This window comes from Mesoplodon densirostris, chromosome X, assembly GCF_025265405.1.
Source record: "Mesoplodon densirostris isolate mMesDen1 chromosome X, mMesDen1 primary haplotype, whole genome shotgun sequence".
NCBI classification, from domain to species: domain Eukaryota; kingdom Metazoa; phylum Chordata; class Mammalia; order Artiodactyla; family Ziphiidae; genus Mesoplodon; species Mesoplodon densirostris.
Window position 1 is genome coordinate 136,375,230 of NC_082681.1, and position 25,803 is coordinate 136,401,032.

Consider the following 25,803-nt stretch of genomic DNA (forward strand, 5'->3'; position numbering starts at 1 on the left):
TTGCTGTCTTAAAATTTTAATTGCAGTGTGCTAGCCTTTGTCCAAACGTGAGGACAGACCCTAGAAGGCACCACAGAAGTCCATTTTAAGCGTACACTTTAAGGCAATGAGCAATCGACCATAGGCACTGGAGAATTCTCTTCTCCAGAGAAGCTAGACCGGACTCAGATGTTCATTTTCTGGAATCCTCCTCTCACGTATGCCAGACTCAGGCGTCCGTTTCTTCTAGTCCAACACTATGGCTCAGAGCACAGACGTTCTTTCCCCAACACAAAGTTACGGGATAACTCTAATGGTTGGTGATCACCCCATGCAACCCACCCAAGGACTATGTCCCTATGGCTATTTCCAAGTAGCCCCTGAAGCATCATCTGTGTGAAACCAACCAAGACTACCGATCATTCACCCATAGATAAAAAGAAACAACCCCTCCGTAGCTCACACCTCACACAAGTGAATGCCACAATGAACCCCAGAAGTCCAGCCAGATCTCAGATGGATTTGAACACAGCCTTCTCAAGCTTCTTCCAAACCTGTGTCTAATGAACTCATGATTTTCAATTGCACACGCGTGATAAACCATTCAAACATTTAAAAACTGCATTTCCTTCTCTTCAGCATAGCGACTGACATCCAGCTTTAATTATCCTATGGTGGCAACCAACAATGACCCTGGAAGAAGCTCCAACATACGGCATTCATTTCCAGATGCTTCTGGAGGTGAGGCTTTCTCATGGAATAAAGTGTCTAGTGTCATCAAACGGAGAACTGTCCCGAAAGAACCAAGTTGACATGGCTTGCAGAGCACAGTAACTCCATACTGTGAAGTGAGGTAGTGTGACCCAGCAAAGGGCAGCCCGGTGTCCTGGACTGCACACGGGTTTGCCTCGAAACAAACAGCCTCAACCAAACCCAGTTACTGTGAGCGCATGGCCACCAGACACCCCTCAGTGTAAACCCTTGGTTCTTCTACACCAGTAGGTCAACTAGTTTGGAAGCGGTCACCACTCCCAAGCCAGCTGGAACCTTCCTTCCAAACATCTCTGACACATCTCCATGGGGCATCTGTCAAGGCACTTGGAAGTCCTCTTGGGTATTTTTGCCGAAGAGGAACCACAGCTGTGATGTTTCTCAGCTTTGCTTGGAAAAGTCCACACTGGAGTCACGCTCAAGACATCCGAACGTTTGCTTCGTCGTCACGGAAAGGACTTTTCATTCTGCAGAGTCCCAGGGCACTCAATAAAGGTTCCCAGGGCACTCAATACCTCTCCTCGTGTTACGAGCCCTGGGACAGAAGCTCTGCAATGACATCTAACCCTACGTAGGATGGACACGGCAGCACCTGCCCAGGACAGAATCCTGAGCTCCTTCGAGCAAGACCAGAGATCCAGGGTTGACCAGAAGGTTATTCCTGTTCCCTTTTGCTGACAAGGTGTAAAGGAGATGCAACGTCCTGGGGAACCCCCAGGAGGCATGGGTAGCTGGGGTCACACGGGCCTTTGAGCTGGGTTTTGAATGGACCACGTGACTGACATGAGGCACTCAAGCTAGTCAACCATAAAGAGAGGCACATCGTTGAAGACTCTTTCCCTTGGAAAGGACTCGAGATGTTCATGGAACAGGACCACCCAACGCAATGGTGCCATCACTGCAGGAAGCGGTCCAGCTTCTCCTGAATCCGGACAAACGCATCCTTCCCCAGGTAATCGATGCATCCCTCCTCCCACTTCCTCCGTCCCTCCTCGGGACTCAGTGCCTTGACCTTTTCTTCGATGGAAATCTCAGAGACGGAGATGGCCAGGTCCACCTAGGGAAGACAAGCCCACAGGAGATGGTGTTAGAAAAACCGTCGTCAGAGAGTGAAAGCCGGCCCGGGCATCCACCTGGCTGAGCAATCGGTTCCACAGACAGGCCTCACCACGTCTCAGGGAGATGATGCTGACAGTTCCCACTTTGCTTTTGAACAAACCACACGCTGAATTTAATATAACCTTCTTACAAGAAGATGCTGTGTTGGCCTGACTGTTTTGAAATTTTATACTTTATCATTGTACTTGTGTCCACTTGTTCCTAAGACTTGTTTCAATGTCTAGCCACAAAACCCTTTCACACACACTTATATGATCATCTTAATCTTTCCACCCACCAAAAAAAGGTTCTGTATCTGCTATAATTAAAATGGATAACCAACAAGGACCTCCTGTAGAGCACAGGGAACTCTGCTCAATATTATGTCACAAGCTAAATGGGAAGAGAATTTGAAAAAAGAATAGATACCTATCTATGTATAACTGAATCAGTGTGCTGTATACCTGAAACTATCACAACATTGTTCATCAACTAATCTCCAAAATAAAATAAAAAGTTAAAAAAAAAGTTCTGTATCCCTGTGTGTAACCAAACTACACAAGAAACGAAGAAAAGGTTCATAATGTGTAAATAAAGTGTATGACATTTTGGACACCCTGGCAAGACCATTTCAATACTAATTTAAATCGGTTTTTTTTTCTTGCCATGGCAGGGTTTCCATATTCTTAAAGGATACATATGAGGAAAATTATAAATATGCAAATGTGTACACACACACACACACACACACACACACACCTGACTTTTGGTTGGCACTCAAATAGATCAGCAAAAGGGGTGGGGTGGGGGGAGGACTGTACTGGACACCAGACAGTTATGCTACAGTTTCTATCCACTAGGCATGCAGCACTTTCTCCACTGTTTATCTGCCACGATGCTTTCAAAGAGTTTTTACATATAAAGGTTCTGCTTTCTACACTCATCCCCGCACATTTTATTGAAACATTGCCAACGTGTTGGTAAAAGAAACTGCAAGAGTGAAAACAAGATCTTTTCCAGGATAACTCAGCACATTTCCCTGCTAAGAGCGCTTGGACTGGGGCTCCGTGAGTTCCCGGGAATGAAAACTTTCTGGAAAGAATGGGACACAGGGGCCCCGTCCCCGCTCTAGTTCTCGGCAGAAAGCAGCATGGCGCTCGCATCTTCCTCTGAGAAAACAACATACTCCCTTGATTTTATGAAACACGGAACGACACCAGATACCAACTGAGGGTCCTCCCGCGTCTAGCAGAACATCAAAGCGCCCCAGTAGAGCAGATAAACGGGAAACTGAGCCCCTGTTTCTTGGGTGCTCACAATTCCAGCCTCACCGGGATGCCCTCCCAGGTGTGTGCATCTCCCCAGAAGGCGGGGATGCTCTTGGTACCCTCACTGGGAGCTGTTGGGCTGCAGTCCCGGTGGGAGGATCAGAGTTTTTATCTTTATGAGCCAGGCACTAACCAGGGTTTCCTCCAGACCACCCTCCGGTCTAATCCCCTGCCAGCTCTACAAGGTGGGCACCCTTGTCTCCATCTCGTGGGTGTTCAGAGAAGGACGTGGACTCACCCACAGTCCCAAACCTCCCGCACGGCTGAGCTGTGAGAGGGAGGTCTGACCCACATCCCTCCCACCCATAGCACGCTACCCACCGATAACTCTACGTCCAGTTCCGGGAGCCTCAGAATCATTACGCATAGGCTGAACTGGTGAAGGGACTCCCATTCCACACGCAATACAACACTGTAAATCACCCATACTTCCATGTAAAAAAAAAAAAAGAGTTTCAGAAGAAACCTTCACCAACAGCGCCAGACATACGTTGATACTGAGGCTGGCAGCTGCTAGGCTGACAAAGTAAGAGGGAGAAAAAGTGTTCCCATTTTCTCCAAGGGTAAATTCTGGTCAAAGCATCCAGCAAAGTACAATATTGAGTGTATCCTAGACCATATTCCAAATATATGCTCCTATAAACTGCATATGTGTGTCCCCCCTCAAACTCATATATTAAATCCTAACCCCCAATGGGATGGTGTGAGGAGGAGGGGTCTTTGGGAGGTGATGAGGTCATGGGGTGGAGCCCCCTTGATAGGATTAGTGCCCTTATAAAAGAGACTCCAGAGGAGAGATAAATTAGGAGTTTAGGATTAACAAATACATACTATTATATATAAAACAGATAAACAACAAGGACCTACTGTATAGCACAGGGAACTCTACTCACTATCTTATAATAACCTATAATGGAAAAGAACCTTAAAAAAAGAGAAAAAATATATATATATATATATAATCACTTTGCTGTACACCTGAAATTAACATGACATTGTAAATCAACTATACTTCAATTAAAAAATAAATTCAAAAATAGAGAGACTCCAGAGAGCTCCCTCACCCCTTCCTTCATGTGAGGAACCAGCAACAAGACACCTTCTGTGAGCCAGGAAGCGGTCTCTCACCAGACACCAAGGTCCAGCCTCCAGAACTGCTAGAAATACATTTCTTATTATTCATAAGCCACCTAGACTATGGTGTTTTTGTTACATCAGCCTCAACAGACAAAAACACAATACAAAAAATCCATACGAATTTTCATCCTACACCCAACACTCAGCTCTAGAGCTGTATTTGCTCTAAAAGACCAAAAGGTGTTACTAGATCATGGTTAGAGAGAAATGAGCCTTCATTAAAAGCATCATCGCAGAGCCTGAAGTTTAAGACCAGAACATCTGTAAGAGGAAGAGTCAGGAAGAAAGCATCTTTCATTTCCTTCTTCAAGAAGAAATCAACGCATGCTTGATTTGGATTGAAAGGTTCCCCACCACCACCACCAAATTTCCCAGCTTTTATGCTCGTCTTTTTAGACAATGTGCATGAACTTCCAAGCTCACTTTGCAGGAAAACACAGCACAGCGCCATAACTTCAATTAACTTTTGCAGAACAGCTTTTGAAGAGAGAACGGGCGTGATTATCAGAGCGGAGGACAGGAAAGAGGGTGGACCGACCACTGTGGGCAAACGCCAGAGAGAAGACAAATGGGTCTCAGGCAGTAGGAAAAGCAAGCGGACTCTTCTCTCCACAAGCGAGGCTCGAAATGGGGGTAACGCCAGTGCGTGTACACAGCCGGCCCCTGAGTTAGCACACAGCATCCATCAGGAGAGCTGGACAAGGCAAACAATGAGGACACCACCTCCAAAGCATCCTGGAGACTGGGGTCCCTGGTGACATCCACAGGGGGCTCCCGGCCTGGCTCCAAGGCTTCCTCAGATGGGCCACCTTCCGCGCTCTCCACGGGCTGCTAGAAACATAACCGTTCCATCGTTAGTCTGCAGGGGGCTTCACAGGACCGCAGTCTTAACCAAAATGACAGAGAACTCTTTTTCCTGGGAAAATAAGACCAAACGAATGGGTTGTGCTAAATAAATAAGCCATTTAGTGTGCTTTGCCACTCTGAACTTTTCCCCAGCTTTTTCTTGCACAAGATGAGATGCTGACATTTGTCATGCGATGTAAAGGTTAACTTTTCAAATTAGGAGACTGGGATTGGCACATACACACTGCTATATATAAACTAGATAACTAATAAGGACCTACCATATAGCACAGGGAACTCTACTCAATACTCTGTAAGGACCTATATGGGAAAAGAATCTAAAAAAAAGTGGATATATGTATATGTATAACTGATTTGCTCTGCTGTACAGCTGAAACTAACACAACATTGTAAATCAACTGTACTCCAGTAAAAATTTTAAAACAACAACAAAAAAACTTTTCAGAGAGGGATACAATTAGTTTAGACCAAATGTCTATGGGAGCATTTGACTAAGACGGTCTGTCAGCGAGATTAAGAGTCTGTCTGGGTTTAATCTTCTGAGGATGCTTGGGAACAAAAGCCCAGATTCATGCGGGTAAATTTAGGAGGGAAAAAAAAGGGAAAGCCATAATCCTTGAATAGTGATGTGAAACACGGGTGCACAGTTGTCCCGAAAACTTAACTAAAATTAAGGAAGACATATAGGCCATTTTGATGTTGCATCTTTTTCTTTTTTGAGTCTTCCTAAAGAAAGATATAAGAGAATGACCAAAGGACCAACACAAAACTCAGTGATGGAAGAGGGAAAAAAAATCTGAATAGACAACCCAGGTCTCCTATCCACCTGGAAAATAAGGAGACTCATCACAACACAATGGAAAAACCATTTAGGAAGGTCACGGGATGGCAAAGAAGCCCATGGGGCATCTCCTTGGGTGGTCGATGGACAGGCATGCAGAGACACGGCCATGTTTAAGAAGCAGAAGTAGGGAATTCCCTGGAGGTCCAGTGGTTAAGACCCTGAACTTCCAAGGCAGGGGCCGCGGATTCGATCCCTAGTCGGGGAACTAGGATCCCATATGCTGTGCGGTACAGAAAAAAAAAAAGAAAAAAGAAAAAGAAAGAAACAGAAGTGAGTTATACCGAGCTGATCTGGGTCTCTGTGAAGTCTGCGCATTGGGCGGAGGGTGGTGACAACGGGTCACACATCACTCCAGCGGAAGTCTCCCTTTCCGGCCAACCTATCATCTAAAAAAAAAAGAGCAAACGCCAAGTTAGGACAACCCTTCGTGCAAATAACTACAAACACCCAATTGATGCTTTTCTGCCTCCAAATATGGCAAATATGGCTCAGAGGAGCTCGCCTATGCCTGTGCCTGCTGTTTTGTCTTGGGCTCCTTGCATCTAAGCAGGACCACGTGATGAATTCTCACCCACGGTGTTGAGGAGATGTGACGTGAGTCCCCCCCAGACTGGGTGCTGAGGTGGGGGACACGTTTCCTACCCTCTGTCCCCACAGGTCAGGTGAAGAGCAATGTCCCTCTGCAGACAACCTCTTCCAATTTCAGCCGGATTTCCACAGGAAAACGAAACCCTACGGAAAACCATTTGAGCTACTATTTTCTTGGCTCTCCCCAGACTGGTACGTAGCAAAGATCATCCCAGATGCACAGGACACGACTTAATGCATTACAGGCGATGGATGGCTTCCTCATGGGAGCCTAATCCTTTCTTAAGGAGCCACCGTGGACAAGAGCTTCCTTAGATGGTGATGGAGCAGGCCAAGGGGAGGAATCCTGGATCCCCGGAAGACTGCATGGACCACAGCACACCTTTACCACCTCGGCTGAGTGTGACACGCATCAGAAATACACTTGTATGTATTTGGGGGGCTATTTATTACAGTAGCTAGCCCACCCTGATGAATTCAGGGTCGGGGGCCAAGGCCGTGCCCCAAGGCTGGAGCCCATTCAAGTCCAAAGGCTCCAGCAATGTAACTAATGAGTGTCAGCCACAGAGAAGAGAATGTGGACACACCTGCCCGTCCTCACGGCAAACACATGGCAGGAATCGTGTTGTGGGCTGGGCTGACCCCGACTGTGGCGGTCAGACAGAGCTAAACAAGTCTCCATCCTGGGAAGGCAGATTCTCCAGCCACTGCCCCAGAAGATTTTGAGTGAGCTGACCTGACATGGAGGCTGGCAACTCATACTCCCAGCTCCCAAATCTCTGGTACCAGCTTTCCCATTTTGGAGAAAGGGCAGGTCATCCCTGTATTAACTGAGGCACCTATGTATGCGTCCAAAGGATATTCACAGAGAGTGAAGTAGGAAGACCAAAGAGCGGGCCACCCTCATGCAGCTTACTGTCTAAGGAGAGAGATGAATGTTCCACAAATAACAACTATAAGATGACAATCCTGTAAAATTCTGCAAAGGAAAATGACAGAGAATCAAGGGCAGGTTTATCAAAGTCAGATCGACCTCGTCAGGAGGGGTAAGGACTCCTGAAGGAGTAACATCTGGAACAAAGTTTGAAAGATGAGCAGGAAATGTGGTGAGAAAGAGACAATGGTGAGAAAAGCAGGACAGCACGCACGTGCAAATGTCCTGAGGCAGAGGTAAAGGAGGACATTAGGAAACTGAAGTAAGTTGGCAGTAAAAAGTGCCCAAAAGTACATTTTTGGTGAAATTCAGTAAAAATTGTTTTAATGTAGAAGCTAACACTGTATTCATAAAGTTGCTCTTTTTTAATTTTGCTTTTTCTATCTTGTCAACTTGAAAGTGCGAATTAAAATACGGGCTCATAAGAAAGAACAAAATCATGCCATTTGCAGCAACATGGATGGACCTAGAGATGATCATACTAAGTGAAGTAAGTCAGACAGAGAAAGAAAAATTATCGCATGATCTCACTTATATGTGGAATCTACAATATGACACTAATGAACTTATCTATAAAACAGAAACAGGCTCACAGATACAGAGAACAGACTGGTGGTTGCCAAGGTTGAGGGGGAGGGATTGATCAGGAGTTTCAGATTAGCAGATGCAAACTATTATATATAGGATGGATAAATGACAAGGTCCTACTGTAGAGCACAGGGAACTATATTCAATATCTTGTGATAAACCATAATGGAAAAGAATACGAAAAAGAATAGATACATGTATAACAATCACTTGGCTGTACAGCAGAAATTAACACAATGCTGGAAGTCAACTATAATTCAATAAAATATTTTTAAAAATAAATAAAAACAAAAAATATGGGCTCATTCTTCCTGATCTTGATTATGTACATGAAAGCCAAAAATAAAATTAAGTTCTAATAATTACAGTAGAAAATAAAATGATAACTTTATCCAGAACATGAAAGGCCAGGATAATAACAGCTCCTTTTTATTAGGTGTTCAACACTGGTTCCTAAATTATACTCATAAACTTTTTATGCATTATTCCTTTTAATCTCACAACAACCCTATGATGTAGAGAGTCTGATCCCTTCTCTTACTGAGGAAAAGTTGAACTTTCAGACAGACATACTTGTTAAACATGCCAGACGTAGCAAGTGAGAGAGGGGGGATTTGAATTCACACCTCTCTGACCACCAAGCCCTCTACGAGCCCTATTCAATCCACATCATTAATGCATCCTAAGTCTCCCTGGTGTACAAAACACCAAAACAACCTTTAGGGAGAAAAAAATGATGAATGAAATAATTGCACTATCTACAAATAATAAATACCATAAAAATAAATAATTTCCTTATCCAATCAGGGTTGGGGAGTGGAATTTTCTAGTTTGAATCCTAACACCCATTAAAAAAAAACATCAATTCCAGATCAATTATATACTTTAATGTAAAAAGTAAAAAGAATAAAAAATCCGTAAGACGTCAGAGGCGATTAGCTTTATGACCCTGATTTAGAGACAGATTTCCTAAAAGGTAAACAAAACCCACTACTCATATAGGAAACATTAACAAATTGGTCTAAACTAGGTACTTCTGTTCATCCAAGGATACCATTTAGAAATTAACCAGAGCAAAAACAACCAATAACTTCAAAAAAACAAGGAAAAGCATCCCTAATCTTTCCACTAACTGCATTTCCCAACCCAGGAGGCTATAGGACAGGACACTTGGCTGAGAAGATAACAAACTGCAAAAATATTTATCTAACACATGCCTTTATATGGGAAATAAATGAGATATTCAACTTTTTTTTTTTTTTTTTTTTTTGCGGTACGCGGGCCTCTCACTGTTGTGGCCTCTCCCGTTGCGGAGCACAGACTCCAGACGCTCAGGCTCAGCGGCACTGGCTCACGGGCCCAGCCGCTCCGCGGCATGTGGGATCCTCCTGGACCGGGGCATGAACCGGTGTCCCCTGCATCGGCAGGCAGACTCTCAACCACTGCGCCACCAGGGAAGCCCGAGATATTCAACTTTTGAAAACGGAGACCAACTCCTCGACACTGCCATGACTATACATACAAAGGCTGCTTTTTTGGAATAAGGATCCCAGATCCAGACACCCAGCTCTTCCGCAGTTACAGGAATTTATGAAAATAACCGGTTTGGTTTTTTGGACTGGTTCCAAATCCCCAAAATAAAGAACCCAGAGTGAATCATTCAATGGATGGCCGGTAGGTGGCAGCAATGCTGCATAATTAATTGCAAAGATGGCCTGGGGGTGTAAAATAATGAAATATACACACACACACTGCCAAAAAGGACCCCTTCCTTATAGAAGGGTCATGACCTTCTCATTTTTAGAGACACATGCTCATCATAAGATAGTCAATCAATAGAGACTTTCTTAAATGCTAATCTCTTCCAGAAACACACCCTGAAATAATGTGTTTCACCACCCATCTGGGCAGCCCTTTCTCTGGTCAACATGACCCCTAAAATTAACCATCACAGTTGGAACGAGTTTTCTGAGAGATACTCCACAGCGGCTAAGTGTCAAACATCTAATGGGAATGCGGACTCTTCTCAAAAATCCGGGCACAAAGGACCTCCTGTATAGCACAGGGCATTAGATTCAATATCTTGTAATAACTGATAATGGAATACAATCTGAAAAAAATAACTGACGCACTTTGCTGGACACCTGAGACTAACACAATACTGTAAATCAACTCTGCTTCTGTTTTAAAAAGTCCCGTCACAGGCACAGTTCCTCCTGGCAGAACAGGGAGCCGCTTCTCCACGTAATGTAAGAGCTTAATCGACAGACTGTTCACATTCCTGGAAGCAGCAGATGCTCTTTATTTAACTCACAGAAGGCACTTCCTGGGGCCAGAGCCAAGCAATGGGGACCTCCGGGTACAGGAGAAGGAATAAAAAAACTAGGAAAAGCTCACTTTCGACCACTTCCAGAGTCCAAACCTAGAGCTTTTTCAAATGGTTTGGATGGCTATGAAATTGCAACTCAAAAATTATTAATGCATGGACGTTGCCTGGACATAACTGATTCCACAATATAGTAAAGTGTAGGGTGCCTTCCACAGAAAGGTTTGCTAAAACTTATCCATCAACTGTTTATAATCATCAAGAAACAGCTCTCCCAAAGCTATTCGAAATACCCATAAAAGGACAACTTCCCTGCCATCCAGTCCCCAAATCCATCCCCAGCCATGAACTCACGTTAATTGTGAGACATAAAGGGACTTAAAATGGCTTTGAATGTGAGGATTTAAAATGGGAACTCTGTCATCGCCAGACACTCATCCCACCTATTTCCCAGAAATCGGGGATGGATAAACAGCAGCCTGATTTAGCCTTATTGTTTTGCAAATAAAGTGCGCTTTTAATTTTCGTCTCTGTGGGTAGAATTTCTGAGGATCCAGCCTCACTAGAAGTGACCAGATGGGTCCACATGAATCGATCCAAGTCCTCTTCAAGCTGGGGGTTTAACTGCAACCTCTCAGGACGCAAAGGTGCGTTGCTGGCAGGTGGCTTGGAGGAGAATAAAAGCACTGCCCTTTCAACCTGAAAATCTGGGGATGCCACTCATAGCTGGAGGAGACTGAACATCTGTTCTTCGCGCTATTAGTTTTCTGTGGCTGCCGTGACAGAGGACCACAAACTAGGTGGCTTAAAACAATGCCATCATCCAAAAATGTACAAACAATAAATGCTGGAGAGGGTGTGGAGAAAAGGGAACCCTCCTACACTGTTGGGGGGAATGTAAGTTGGTGCAGCCACTGTGGAGAACAGGATGGAGGTTCCTCAAAAAACTAACAGTAGAGCTACCGTATGACCCAGCAAGCCCACTCCTGGGCATAAACCCGGAGAGGACCACAGTTAGAAAAGACACATGCACCCCTCTGTTCACTGCAGCACTGTTTACAGTAGCCAGGAAATGGAAGCAACCTAAATATCCATCAACAGAGGAATGGGTAAAGAAGATGTGGTACATATATACAATGGAATATTACTCAGCCATAAAAAAGAATGAAATAGTGCCATTTGCAGAGACATGGATGGACCTAGAGACGGTCATACAGAGTGAAGTAAGTCAGAAAAAGAAAATCAAATATCGTGTAATATCGTTTCTATGTGGAATCTAGAAAAATGATACAGATGAACTTATTTGCAAAGCAGAAACAGAGACACAGATGTAGAGAACAAACCTATGGTTACCGGGGTTGGGGGGAGGGAAGGTGGGGTGGGATGAATTGGGAGATTGGGATGGACATACATATACTACTATGTATAAAATAGATAACTCATGAGAACCTACTGTAGAGCACAGGGAACTCTACTCAATGCTCTGTGGTGACCTAAATGGGAAGGGAATCCAAAAAAAGAGGGGATATATGTATACATACAGTTGATTCACTTAGCTGTACAGCAGAAACTCACAGAACATTGTAAAGCAACTACACTCTAAAAAAAATTAGTCTTAAAAAATGGACACAAGAATAGTGCTCTTGTGCTTTTTAAAAGGAACAGTGTACCGTACAGTGCGTAGGACTGCACCTGGCAAAGAATCAACCTTCAAGAAGTGTAAAAACCAAAACGAAACAAAAACAATGCAGACTGATGATGTTAATAGTTCTGGAGGTCAGAAGTCCACGCTGGGTCTCACTGGGCAGGTGTCCTCGGCAAGGCTGAGCTCCTTCTGGAGGTTCTAGCCAGTGACCCATTTCTTCGCCTTTTCCAGCTCGTAGAGGCACCTGTGTCCCCTGGCTCCTGTACGTCTTCCAAGCCAGAAGCTCAGCATCTTCCCATCGCTCTCCTCGTCTCATTCCTGCTTCTATATCATCTCATCAAGCTTCCTTTCGCCTCCCTCTTAGGAGAACCCTCGTGACGACACTGTGTCCCCCCAGGATAATCCAGGACCACGTCCCCACGTCAAGGTCCTTAACTCAATTCCCCCTGCAAAGACCCCGTTTCCATATAAGGCAGCATATCCAGGTTCCAGGGATTAGGACGTGGCTCTCATGGGCTTTATCGGGACGTGTAATTTTGCCATTTTCTCTAAAGAAGCTCAGGAGGCCCTAATACCATAGAGCAAACTGAAGACAGGTTCCTCCCATCCCCCCAGCCCCTCCCCAGGAGCCCGGGGAGCATCCTCTCTGCTTCATCTCGTGGGGGAGCCAGCATCTGTGTCGCCATCGCACTGGCGCGAACAGCACGTACTTACATCTTCCGCAGGGCATGCGTCAGGCGAAGCGGGGGTCTCCTCCACCACCACCGTGGTGCTCTCAGGCCAAGGCGGGCGGGGCCCCTCCGCCCAGTTGGTACAGGCCTCCCCGGAGCGGGGCACAGCATTTGCACACGACCCCTCAGCAGTGGACGCTGAACTTGAATAAGGCACCCCAGTGCCCCCGAGGTGAGCCTGCAGAAGAGGTATTCACACTTAGCAAGGTCCTCCTGACATCTTTCCCAATCTCCCGTTGCCCTTCCCCTCCCCTGTGTGGCCAGTGGTCCCCAGTGCCGACATCCGCATTCACATTACTGCTCCAGGTGAGAAGGACCCCAAGGCACAGGGTCCCTACACTGCTCTCCACGTTTTACTGCTTAGAACCACCTGACTTGGCCTTATTTTCCTTCATAGCCAACCCAGTACCTAGCATACTGCTTTGCAGAAAAAAACAGCAACTTCCTATCAAGAATCTGAATAAAACCCTCCTCACTCGTGTCCCAGGGTCAGAGAAAGCTTTAGTTCTCTTGAAAAGCAGCACCCAGCTGCACCAAACAGAAACCATAGTAAAAACGCTAAAATATGAATTCGTTTCAAGATCCCAACGCAAGCATCTGCGGACGCTGGACTCTGTTGTACCAATACATGCACTAGTCAAAAACTGACCAGGAAATAAAATTTCCTGGGACCTTATTTTAAAAGGTCTTTGGCAAGGCAGGTGCCTCCCTGTTAAGCCCACTGCAGAGGGACTTCCCTGGTGGTCCAGTGGGTAAGATTCAACGCTCACAATGATGGGGACCAGGCTTCGATCCCTGGTCGGGGAACTAGATCCTGCATGCATGCCGCAACTAAGAGTCCGCATGCCACAACTAAGAAGTCCGAGTGCCACAACTAAGAAGTCCGAGTGCCACAACTAAAAGATCTCACAGGCCGCAACTAAGACCAGCCGCAGCCAAAAAACAAACAAACAAAAATCACTGCAGAAACTCTACTATGGAGAGCATGTAGGGTTACAGTTATAAAAAATCAAATGGGGCTTCCCTGGTGGCACAGCGGTTAAGAATCCGCCTGCCAATGCAGTGAACACGGGTTCGAGCCCTGGTCTGGGAAGAGCCCACATGCCGTGAAGCAACTAAGCCCGTGTGCCACAACTACTGAGCCTGTGCTCTAGAGCCCACGAGCCACAACTGCTGAAGCCCGCACACCTAGAGACCGTGCTCCGCAACAAGAGAAGCCACCGCAATGAGAAGCCTGTGCACCACAACGAAGAGTAGCCCCCGCTCGCCACAACTAGAGAAAGCCCGCGTGTAGCAACGAAGACCCAACGCAGTCAAAAATAAATTAATTTAAAAAAAGAATAAAACCACTTATTAAAAAAATGAGAAGAGACTCCAAAAAAAGAGGGAGGAACATGTATGTGAAGAAAACCCACAGGTGTGGATCACGGAGAGTTTATCCCCCGTCTGAACTCTTGGATGTCAAGGGAATTGTGTGCTTACTGTGTGTCCTGGAGATGTCTGTTCGTCCTCGGGACGGATATTTTCATAAAGAGGCAGAATGCTGCGGTGGTAAATCCCCCACCACAGGTTAAGGAAGGACGTCTGATGCTGGCTGACAGACCCGGAGCCCTCCTCCAAGACGGAGCCCGTCTGGGGATTGTACTTGTAGTTCCACGGCTTCATGGACCCCAAAAAGTGGACCACCTTCGCACTCGAGCCGAACCTGAGGAGAAAACACAAAGCATCCTGCCTTCCTCTTGGAAGTGACCACACACAGAGAGCCTGGGACAACCACAGGACTCATCACAGACAGTGGGACGTAAAGATGCATCTCAACGAGTTATGGACGATCCTGTCATTAACGACCACCTAGACTTGCAGTAAAAATAACTGCTTCATCAATCCACGTTTGCAGCCTTTCATTTTCTACAGACCAAGAAACATCATCATCACCCACTTGGGATATTCCCCAAAACGGGAAGAAGAAATCAGGAGTCTTTTAGAAAGATGGGCAGTACCGTAGCCGAAATCGTCTTATCCTGAAAACGATAAAAACTTTAAAAAGTAGATTTTATAGTAGATAACGCAAGCTGCAGACCAGAAAACTGGCTTCTTGTACAAGATGGTGAATTTTCCCCTCTCGACCTTTTTTTTTTTTCATTATCACCACTCCCACCAACCTCAAGACTTTTTAAACATTTTTTTCTTAATTGCTTTCCTATGAAATGTTAATATCATATTTGCCCTGTATATCTACGTTCTGTAGGTACAGCCGTGCTTTTTACATTAAAAAGGATATGATGGCTTCACGCCCCACAAACCAGTGTCTGCCTCCTTGGGGGCGGTGCGGCCCCTATTAAAAAAGCACGCTCAAAATCTTCTCAGATTTTCCATTTTCACTTATAACAATGTCCCCTAGAGCAGTGGATCTCACACGTTTTGGTTCTAGGACCTCTTGACATTCTTACAAATCACAGAGGAACAAAAGATGTTTGTTCACGTGGATTCCATCTGTCCATATTCACCGCAACAGAAGTTAAAACTGAGAAATTAGAAAACCCATGTACCAACTCATTAAAAAACCATGGGGGGCCTCCCTGGTGGCGCAGTGGTTGGGAGTCCACCTGCCGATGCAGGGAATACGGGTTCGTGCCCCGGTCCGGGAGGATCCCATATGCCGCGGAGCGGCTGGGCCCGTGAGCCATGGCCGCTGAGCCTGCGCATCCGGAGCCTGTGCTCCGCAACGGGAGAGGCCACAACAGTGAGAGGCCCACTTACCGCAAAAAAAAAAAAAAAAAATTAAAAAACCATGGGCCCATTATATGTTAACGTAACTTTTATATTTTTTCATAAAGTATAACTATAACTATATATTACTATATATCTTTTAAGTGTGTAAAAAGTGACATCTTTTGTATTTGTTCATAAAAATATAATTATAACTATAACTATATATTTTTTTTTTTGGTTTTCTTTTTTTTTTTTGTGGTATGTGGGCCTCTCACTGCTGTGGCCTCTCCCATTGCGGAGCACAGGCTCCGGACGCACAGGCTCAGCGGCCATGGCTCACGGGCCCAGCCGCTCTGCGGCATGTGGGATCTTCCCGGACCGGGGCACGAACCCGTGTCCCCTGCATCGGCAGGCGGACTCTCAACCACTGCGCCACCAGGGAAGCCCCTAACTATATTTTTTAAATGTGCAAAAAGTGACATCTTTCATATCTCTTCATAAACTATAACTATATATAACTATATTTTTAAAAATGCGTAAAATGTCACATCTTTCATATCTTTTCATAAAATATAACTCTCTATATAACTATATTTTAAAAAATTTGTAAAAAGAACGACACTGACTATTTTACGAGGAGACGGTTGGTTTTTCATATCTGCACCTGCATTCAGTACAATGCTTTTTATCACATCATGTCATGGAGTTTCTGTAAAATCCCACTGTCCAATTATGAGAAAACAAGAGTGAAAAGATGAAAATGACATCTTAGAATTAGTTTTTTAAAAGTCACTTTGATTTCAAAGACTCTTGAAAGAGGGGCGGGGAACCCCTTTGGGAACCACTCTCATTAAGTCTAGCTGCCTTGATTACCTACCATGTAAAGCAATAAATAAGGAAGCAGAAGGATGATCTGGTTTTTTTTTTTTTCCTTCAAAATGCCAAAAGCTGATATTAGATTCTGAGAGAGGATGGTTGACCAGGTATAGAAGAATTGGGCTTGGCATGAAACTTACTGTTTGAAAGCAGGGCTGTAGGTGTACGCCGTGTTGCTACTCAAGTTATAAATGAACGGCAAGTGTTTCTGGATGTCTGCTGTGGACCAGCTACTGAAGAAACTGTTCAACAAGCCTTGGTCTGCCCCTAGAGAGTTAACAAACAGCCAAAGAAGTTAATACAGCACGGTACAGTGCACCAAGAGAATGCAAGACATGTTTGAAGACATAATGGAAAAACACTGGTATCCCAGCCCACAAATTACATTTCCTCTCTCAACCCACTAAAACATGGTCATTGTCTCAAAAATGACTGATAACCCACACCATTCATTTAAAAAGTGCATAGTCTTGGGACTTCCCGGGTGGTCCAGTGGTAAAGAATCCGCCTTCCAATGCAGGGGATGCAAGTATAATCCCTGTCCAGGAACCAAGATCCCACATGCCATGGGGCAACTAAGCCCACGCGCTACAAATACTGAGCTCACACACCTCAACGAGAGAGCCTGTGTGCTGCAAACTACAGAGCTCATGTGAACCCTGCACACCACAATTAGAGGAAAAAAAAACCCAAACGCCACAACTAGAGAGAAGCCCGCGTGTCACAAAGAAGAGCCCACACCTCAACCAAAGATCCTGCGTGCCACAACTAATATCTGTCACAGAGAGGATATGCCCCACGATGCTGAAAACATTAATTACCTGGTCCTTTTTTATTTTATTTTGGCTGCGCCGTGAGGTTCGCAGGATCGTAGTTCCCCAACCAGGGATGGAACCTGTGCCCCCTGAAGTGGAAGTGTGGAGTCCTAACCACTGGACCACCAGGGAAGTCCCCTATCGGGCCCTTTAAAGAAACGTTGTGTCTACCCATCCTATGTGATCAGGACTGGGGAGTTCTTCCTTCTACCCATCGAAGATATTTTCAGCGGTTCTCTCTACCGTGTATTTACTTACTTACATCCTCACCTCTTCCTGGACTTGTTCTTCAATCCCCATCTTTAACTTGCCGCTCACAGATACAGGGGGGTGGGGACTAGGTGCCGGTGGAGCAGAGGGATGGGTTCAGGCCCCATTCTCTTCCACAAATGTCCAGCTACCCTTCACCTACCGTCAAAGCTGCCATGGTCGGTGGCATGCTTCAGCAAGAGGCCATGCGTCTCTAGGGAAGGTTGGAAGACAAATACCCCGCTATTGAAGCAATCCGGCCATCCGGGATCCGGGGCCGCAGAAAACTCTCTCCTATCGAACAGCTCATCGATATTGGACAGCACCTGGAGCAACAGAGCATGGGGGACCCGTACGATCTCATAGGGAAGAACCAATCTGACTCCATATTGGACCTGCTTCTCTTACTTTAACCTTTGCATTCTACTGCTTTTGCTGCAAGTTAATCACCAAAGGGATGTTGCCCATAAGCTTAGACAAGAGATAATGGCCCATCTCCGGGAACCCTGCCTCCAGTGCAATGAGTGTTAAGCTAAAATACTTCTGTTTCGCTCACAGGAAAACCTCCTCATCAGGCCCACCTGTGAATGGCTGCAAGAAGGAAGAAATTCTGACCGGAAGCAGGGCTTTAGCCCCTCCCCTTTTAGTATACAAGAAGCTTGAATTCTAACTCGGGGAAGATGGGTCTTTGGGACACGAGTCCATCATCTTCCCGGTCTGCTGGCTTTCCGAATAAAGCCATTATTCCTTGCTTCAACACCTCGTCTCTCGATTTACTGGCTTGTCTCGTGTGGGGAGCAGTGCAAGATTGGACTCAGGAACAGCGACACTTCTCTTAACCTCTGGGGCACAAGTGAGAAATGCAACAGGAACTTCACAATGGGCCAGACAACATTCAGTGATGGGAAACTTATACCCAATTTCTTGACTGACTCTCTTCTTTTATCTTTTTTTTTTTTTTTTTTTTTTTTTTGCGGTACATTGGCCTCTCACTGTTGTGGCCTCTCCCGTTGTGGAGCACAGGCTCCAGACGCGCAGGCTCGGCGGCCATGGTTCACAGGCCCAACCGCTCCGTGGCATGTGGGATCTTCCAGGACCGGGGCACGAACCCGCGTCCCCTGCATCGGCAGGCGGACTCTCAACCACTGCGCCACCAGGGAAGCCCCTGACTCTCTTCTTTTAGACTTATATTCAAGAGAAGAGTGTGTATGTAAGATTGCTCCCTGGTTTATTTCAAGGGTTTGAAGTAACACCGTCACTGAAATGCAATTATCATCTCAAGGTTCTTAAGATCCTCCATGGAATGCTCTTAATTGTATCTATTCTCTTTCATCTAGCAAATGTGACCTACAAGACTGGAAATCCATAAACATAGAAGTTTGCAAGTCAATATCATATAATCCACTGTCTTCGAGAGCTTGACCACCAACAGCAGTTCTCTCCAACACCTACTGGCTTTCTGAATTGTGCTGTTTGGGAAAGAAATTACTCTGATTATGCACTTGTTATCTTCCTCTGCACCCGTTTTCCTACAGAGCTGCTTTTGCACAACCAAGACAACCTCGAATGTATCTCTGACACTCCAACCTCATTTAACATTTCAACTTTCCAATGGCTGTTTATGAAAGTGCCCATCCTGGGCTCCTACACCAAAGGTAACTACCCCAAATGACAATGGGGGATGCCACAGCTTAAGAAGCCAGGTGTACCAGTCCCTTCAGGACTCTGTAATTCACAATACAATCAAGGAAGAATATTTCTCTAATAGTTTACTTTGTGTAGATGAAATAATGTGATTACAAGCCCCTCCTAGGGAAGGAACATGCCTTCAAGTATCCCAGTGTACTCAGCAGGGTCTACGGCAGTAGGTGTGTTCTATCTGATGCTGATCGACTAAATGATGTTGGTGATAGTGATGGAGGTTACCTGGTGGGGATCCACCAGCTCAAGCTAGCAGCTTGCTTAAGGAGGGGGGGGCATGGTCTTTGTCGGGGGTTCCTCAACAAGTGGAGGGTCTGGTCCTTACCCTCCCTTGTACTCACCAGGGTATCTGCATCCAGGAAGACGCACTTGCTATAATGGGTGAGTGTCCAACAGTGAAGCTTGGTGAGGGTGACTCTGAGCTCAGGTCTCTTCAGAAAGGCCAGGTGGATGTAGTCTACACTGTCTATCAGGTTCACCTCGATGACCTCATCAAACACCCTCGAGAGGATCACCCTGGAAAAGACATGCCAAATCCTAGGAGAACGGCCCACCATCCAACATGAGACATGCTGTGCCCTGCTGCTGCAGTCTTCATACCAGGTTTTACTTTCCCCATGTGGGTCTCGTGGCTTTGCCCACGTTTCATTCATGCTTAAAACTTAGGCAAACATGAAAAGCAAGACATATTAAACCATCTTAACATAGACTGATTCGGGTCATCCCTTAGGAAGGTACTTTCTCTTTCCAAAGTGCATGGGCAGTGAGAAGGGAAGGCTGGGTAGGTAGAAACCAACAGAAGATCTCCATCAGTTTTTACTTTACATATTCAAAACCTACTTCTTATATTCTATTTCTTCTTTCTTGGATTCATATTTCATTGTGCTTGAGTATATCCTCAAGTAATTTTTTCTCAAAGGTCCTTGAGGGGTAAAACTGTTGACCTTCTGCATATATGAAACATCTTGATTTTGCTTTCAAATTGCATTTAGCTGAATACAGAAATTTCATTTCAAAATTAGTTAGTCTAAGAGCTTTGAGGCATCAGCTCTCTGAACCAGGCTGAGACCCGAAATGCATTTAGTCCTTTTTCTCCATTCTTCGTGCTCTGAAATGGTACCTTCTGTATCAACACTTGGGTTTCCTTCCTTCATTCTGCTCAACGCTCAGGGAACACCCACAATCTAAAATCCTTCCTCAGAGCTGAAATATTTCCTTGAATCCCTTCTCTCCACTTCTGTCCTTCCTGAAACTCCCAGTCTTAGACAGATGTTGGAGCTTCTGGGTCTATCTTTTCTATTCTTTAGTAGCTTTTCCACTTCGACTCTACATTTGTGCTTTCACATTGCACAGTATTCAAAGTAACTCTCTCTCTAAGAAAATACCACGTCATCACCAATTTCCATGGCTGGGACCTGCTCCAGCATGGAGGACCTGCTTCTTCAGGAGGACCAGGTGTGTGTCTGAGTCTTACCTGAGCAGGGTGGACACCTGAGGGGTGACCAGCACCACCAGCCTCCTGGTGGCCCTGTGGTCCCGCAATGATTGCCCCAGCACCAGGGCCCCCTGGCAGTAGACATCATTGGTAGCCAGCGTGACAAACGCCTGGTCAGACACTGTGGACATGGACAAAAACAACAGGATTATGTTTTCGACGGGTCTCAGGGGACGGCGGGGCTGACGGTCACCTCCAACTCTCTCAAGCTTCCCGACTCTAACTGAATAACTGTTCGCTGTTCTAAAATACGCATCAAGGACATTTCACATGCATCCTTTTGTTTCAAAATAAAGCAAAAAAAATTCTTCTTCAAAACAAAAAAAAGAAAAAGAAAAAAACCACACACACACACACACACACACACACACACACACACACACAGAGGAAAAGAGGAAACCCTAAACATGAGTGAGACAAAGCCAAGTAGAGCATGATTAAAATTCCCTGGTTCAGATTAACAGATACGAACTACTGTATATAAAATAAACATGAGGTCCTACTTGTATTGCACAGGGAACCATATTCATTATCTTGTAATAACCTATAAGGGAAACGAGTCTAAATAATATAGATATATACGTATAATTGAATCACTTTGCTGTATACCTGAAACCAACACAACATTGTAAATCGTCTATACTTCAATTTAAAAAAACCTTCCTGGTGCTGCAACACGGCCAATGGGCATAGCTCAGACCCCTTATTTGATTCTGCATTCAAGTCTCAAAAACTCACCCAAAATATTTGGGTCTTGGGCGAACACAAAGCAAAAAGGTGGAAACAAAGTTTGGATTGTCTGAGTTACCATGAGGACTCCTGCCCAGCTCAAAAGAACTGGGCTCAGAAGGAACGGCCAAAGCCATTAATTAAATTCCACACAACCCACTTGTTGGAAAGACTTCAACTCAAGGATATATGAGGCCGAGGAGATGGGAGAAGGGAAAATATATTGTCTCATTAACCAAAAGGCTCTCAGTTTCCTAATGTCTCCACAGCAGAGGAAGAAACTCGGATGGCCAATCCGATTTATGGCAGTTTTGAATCTAAGTGTGAACTCGTGAAGTTGACTTTTACAGGGACTTTGAAACAATGTGAGTCTGGGGCCCCCAGGAGCTGGTTTCCAGGATAAAAACAATGGGATCAAGAAATCCAGGGCTTGGCTCCCCTGCTGTCGACAGAAATTAAAATTCACAGCCCACGGCTGGAACACACAGAGCTCAGTTCTCAAAGACCAGACGGTCTTCCCCCTCCAGCCACTGTGCCCTCCCCAGAGCACGGCCCAAAGACACGGTCACGCCAAACAGAACACCAGGACCAAGCTTCTGGCGCCGGTTTTCCTGGAGCTGGCATCTTAACCTTGACATTCCATTGGGGTAAACGCCCAAGCGTGCCTGTTCCAACCGAGCTCCTGTCTACACATTATCCTGGATTAAGAGGGAATGAGAATTCCTGGCATTTCCACTGTGGGCTGAGTATTAAAGACAGCAAACCTCAGAACTCAAGTCTGCAGCCCAAAAGATATGTCTAGCTATCCACCCATCCAGCCATTTTTCTATCCATCTATCATTATCTAACATCTGTGTATCCAACTGTTTATCATTCACCTATCTATCTATCTAGATCTATCACCTATCTCTATCTATAGACAGAGCCACATCATCTGGGAGGTCTCTGGGGACCCAGAGGGCTGAGGCATGGGGCAGGTGGGCTACAGTGGGATCAGGCAGGAGTGACAGGCAACTGTCCAGAACAGGGGAGGAAGACAGACAGGGCTGGGTCTGCAGAGAGGGTTTTATGGAACTACTGGACTCTCCCTTTGCTAGGGGGAGGGATTATGGCTTCTATTAACAGGATGACAAGACAGCCCCAGTGGAGAGAAGACCCCCTTTCTCCAGCGACCCCAAGACTCAGCCTCACGTTCTAGGTCAAAGACACATGACTCCGAAGGCCGGCCCCCCGGGGCCGGGGCATGACGGTGCAAAATCTTGCCTGGATAAAATCTCCATCTCAAGTGCAAAGGCAGACCAGTGGATGTTAATGTGACAAAGGCTGAGAACTTCATGGACAAGTCTGCAGATTCCCTACCTTTAAGAAACTCCCAGCTGTCAGGTTTGGGCATGGCATCAAAACAACACACCACAATTATCCAAGCCTCCTGCATTGAAAGGCTGAGTTTCCACCAGGCAGGGCGCTGGGGAGGGGACTTTTGGCATGCGTGCAGGGTGGGAAAACAGAAATAGAACGGGTGGCTGTCCTCCAGCCCCAGGTTGGGGGGAAAAAAATGTCGCAAAATCGAGTTCATCCTGAAGACGGCGGTGGCTGACAGTTTTATAACGGGCCTGGGAGCAATGTTTACTTCTCTTCCACCCACCTTACAACCAACCCCCGGACCCTCCCCCGAAATAACATCCCGGCTTCCTCCTCTGCCTCTCTTTTACTCAAAGGTGTTTTTTGTTCCCAGCAAAATGCTGAATACCCAGATGGGGTCTTTCTAGCACATTCCGTGGCCGAAGTGTCCGAACGTCCCTCCTGAATGCTACCATTATATGGACCCCAGCGGGTTGGCAGCAAATGCGTTGTTCACTCTGCAGAGCTCCAAACCGCCGCCTGGAACACAGACTTTGCTGCTTCTCGGCGAAGACTCTGACAGCACACGCAGCACACGGCAGGAAATCTGCCTTTTCTGCCCCAACATTTCTCCTCTCTAAAGCACAGAGGAGGAACAGAAGCATGGAAACAGCTCGCTGAATTACCAAATCGCTCCTCTGAATAAAAAGTAACCAGATTTTTTTTTTTCCTTAAAAATGCGCTCATGCATGTTCAGGCCCGAACTGGAGCAAGCAAGGGGATGTCTTCATGATAAAAACAGGACGGGCATCTTTCGCATGGGTGGAGATGATGTTTCATCATCACATTTCTTGGGAGGTTTTTTTTTTTTTTTTTTGGCCATGTCGCAGCATGTGGGATCTTAGTTCTCCCACCAGGTAAGGAACTTGTGCCCCCTGCATTGGAAGCACGGAGTCCCAACCACTGGATCCTCAGGAAACTCCTCCACCATCACGTTTCTAAGCTTTGGAAGTCTACTGTCCAAATCGGATGTGCCCCCCCAGACCCAAGAGAAGGCAGACAGGACCGAATTGCAGCCCTGGGGGGCCAGGGCTCGCCGAAGTCCCAGCATCTGGCCACGGTCGGTCTGCTGCCCGGCTTCGGGATTAACCCTGGGTCTTTATCTATCGGAATAACCAGTTCCGCCTCCAGCCTGACCTCGAGGGGCGAGGCTGGGGGAGGGGAACCACAGGCTCTGTCTTCCCAGAGCCACAGGGACATGAACTCCCACGGGTCTCCGCGTCCGTGAGACGCCCACGCGTTTCCACGCTGGCCAACAAACCAGCCCATTTAATCTCCAAGGGCTACTTTTTTACAGAAGGAAAATTACCAAATCTCAGCGCCCGTCTCCCAGTTGCTAAGACCCCCATCTCCACCTGCCCCAGGGACACCAAGCTCTCCAGCCCCGGGGGACACTGGGCAGGCGCACCGTGGGAGCTGAGGGGTTGGGGGCGACCTTGCGCGCGCACAGCTGGGGGTGCCCCCAGCGCGGGCCAATCTGAGCCGCGCCAGCAGAGCAGGGAGGCTGAGCACGAGGGGTCTTCCCGACTCACCCGGCATGGTCTGAGGCCCAGCGCGCAGTGGGCACCGGGCGGCCAAGTGCGCCTGGGCGCGGGGGCGGCCTCTAGCTGGGCCTGGCGGAGGCGTCGTCTCCAGGCGACCCGCGCGGAGCTCCAGGCCTGCGGAGACAGCTCGGCATTCCAGACAGACCCCCGGGGCTGCAGCACAGCCCTACAGTGCCTCCCCCGGGTCAGCCCCTCCCCGCCCCGTCTCCAAACGTTCCCTCCGCGCTCCGGGGCTGCCTCTGCCTCCCCCAAGTCGTCCCCCGGCCCCTGCCCACCCGGGTGTCCCCAGCGGCCTCGCCGCCCCCCGGGCAGCCTGTGTCCCAGGCTGGCCCGGCGTCCCTCGCCCCGCAGGATACTCTTCGCCCCGCGACCACCACTGCGCCCCCCACCCGCGCCCTTCCTCAGCGATCGGGCAGCCCGCGCGCCCCCCTCCGCCCCCAGTCCCCGCGAACACTCAGGCCGCCTCCGCGCCCCTCCCCAGGCCCAGCACCTCCTCTGCGCCCCCGAAGCTTCCGCCTGGCGCTGGCGCCTCCCCTGCCCCCCGGCCTTCCGCACCCCTGTGCCCCGCCCCGTTCCCCCCCCGCCCCCCGCGCTTGGGCAGCTTCAGCGCCAAGTCCGCGCCGCCCGGCCCCTGCGCCCCGGCACCTGCGGCGCTGCGGCAGCCTCTGCCCGGGCCGGCGCCCCTGCCCTGCGCCCACCACGCGTCTCCGGCGCCCCAGCGCCTCTGCCCGGCCGGCTGGGCGGCGCAACGAAAGCCCGGCCCTGCCCCCAGCTCTGCCGCCCGGAGCGCTGGTCCACCGCCTCGTGCCCGGCCCCTGACGCCCCGGAAGGAGAGCCGGGAGGGGGCAGCGGCCACCGGGCACCCTCGCCCCGCCCCGGTCCCCCGACCCCTCCCCTCCCAATCCAGGAGTCTGTGGCGTCTCCGCTCGGACATCTCACCTTTAACCGGCCAGCCCCAAAGTAAACGTTTGCAGTGGCCTCCCGGGCCGGGCCCAAGGCCGGCGCGCTGCCCGGGCAGAGGCCACGCTGGAAACGTGATCTCACTGCACGAACGCTCAGTGACAGAAGGAAAGGGGCCTGCAAGCGAGCACGGCGCGTGGACGCGGGAGAGAGGAACCGAAAATACATGCGTGAGTGGCGGAGTGACGGGCACCTCGGCTGCTCAGTACGTGCGTCAGGGAGTGAGAACTATGAGCGAATGAATGAAGGGAGTAGATAAACGAGGGAATCCATTTATGAATGAATGCGTGAGCGAGTGAATTAATGAATGTGTGAGTGCCTGCGGAGCGGACGAATGGAATGAATGCATGCACGTGTGAGTGCGTGCCCGCAGGAGTGGACGCGTCGCCAGCTGAACCCTGGGAGCCACGGCGGGTTGTAGACAGGGAGAGAGGAGTGGGCCAGATGCCGTCCTCAGGCAGGATGCAGCCACTGGCTGGGGCCAC

General features: G+C 47.6%; 1 protein-coding gene across 6 annotated transcripts; it reads right to left on the reverse strand.

Moving 5' to 3' along the window:
* On the reverse strand, nucleotides 1–25,448 carry GYG2 (glycogenin 2). Of its 6 annotated transcripts, none has more exons than XM_060088070.1 (12): nucleotides 25,298–25,448; nucleotides 24,347–24,472; nucleotides 23,164–23,391; nucleotides 20,664–20,805; nucleotides 19,531–19,705; nucleotides 17,652–17,814; nucleotides 16,565–16,691; nucleotides 14,319–14,541; nucleotides 12,820–13,014; nucleotides 6,306–6,410; nucleotides 5,037–5,144; nucleotides 1–1,807 (listed from the first exon to the last, which is right to left on the reverse strand). In XM_060088070.1, the coding sequence occupies exons 2-12, from the start codon at nucleotides 24,351–24,353 to the stop codon at nucleotides 1,646–1,648; spliced, it is 1,635 nt and encodes a 544-aa protein (XP_059944053.1). In that variant the 5' UTR covers nucleotides 24,354–24,472; nucleotides 25,298–25,448; the 3' UTR covers nucleotides 1–1,645. The 6 variants fall into 6 exon arrangements, with proteins under 6 accessions (XP_059944053.1, XP_059944052.1, XP_059944047.1 ...); XM_060088069.1 differs by lacking the exon at nucleotides 25,298–25,448 and adding an exon at nucleotides 25,004–25,236; XM_060088064.1 differs by lacking the exon at nucleotides 25,298–25,448 and adding an exon at nucleotides 24,849–24,903.
* Between the last annotated feature and the right edge of the window lie 355 nt (nucleotides 25,449–25,803).

What these genes read in the sequence shown, in the direction of transcription:
- GYG2 (XM_060088070.1), bottom strand. An exon ending in TCCTGGATGCAGATACCCTG is followed by an intron (nt 17,815 to 19,530) that starts GTGAGTACAAGG and finishes CTGTTGCTCCAG; the next exon opens with GTGCTGTCCAATATCGATGA. An exon ending in AGACATCTCCAGGACACACA is followed by an intron (nt 13,015 to 14,318) that starts GTAAGCACACAA and finishes CCTCTTCTGCAG; the next exon opens with GCTCACCTCGGGGGCACTGG.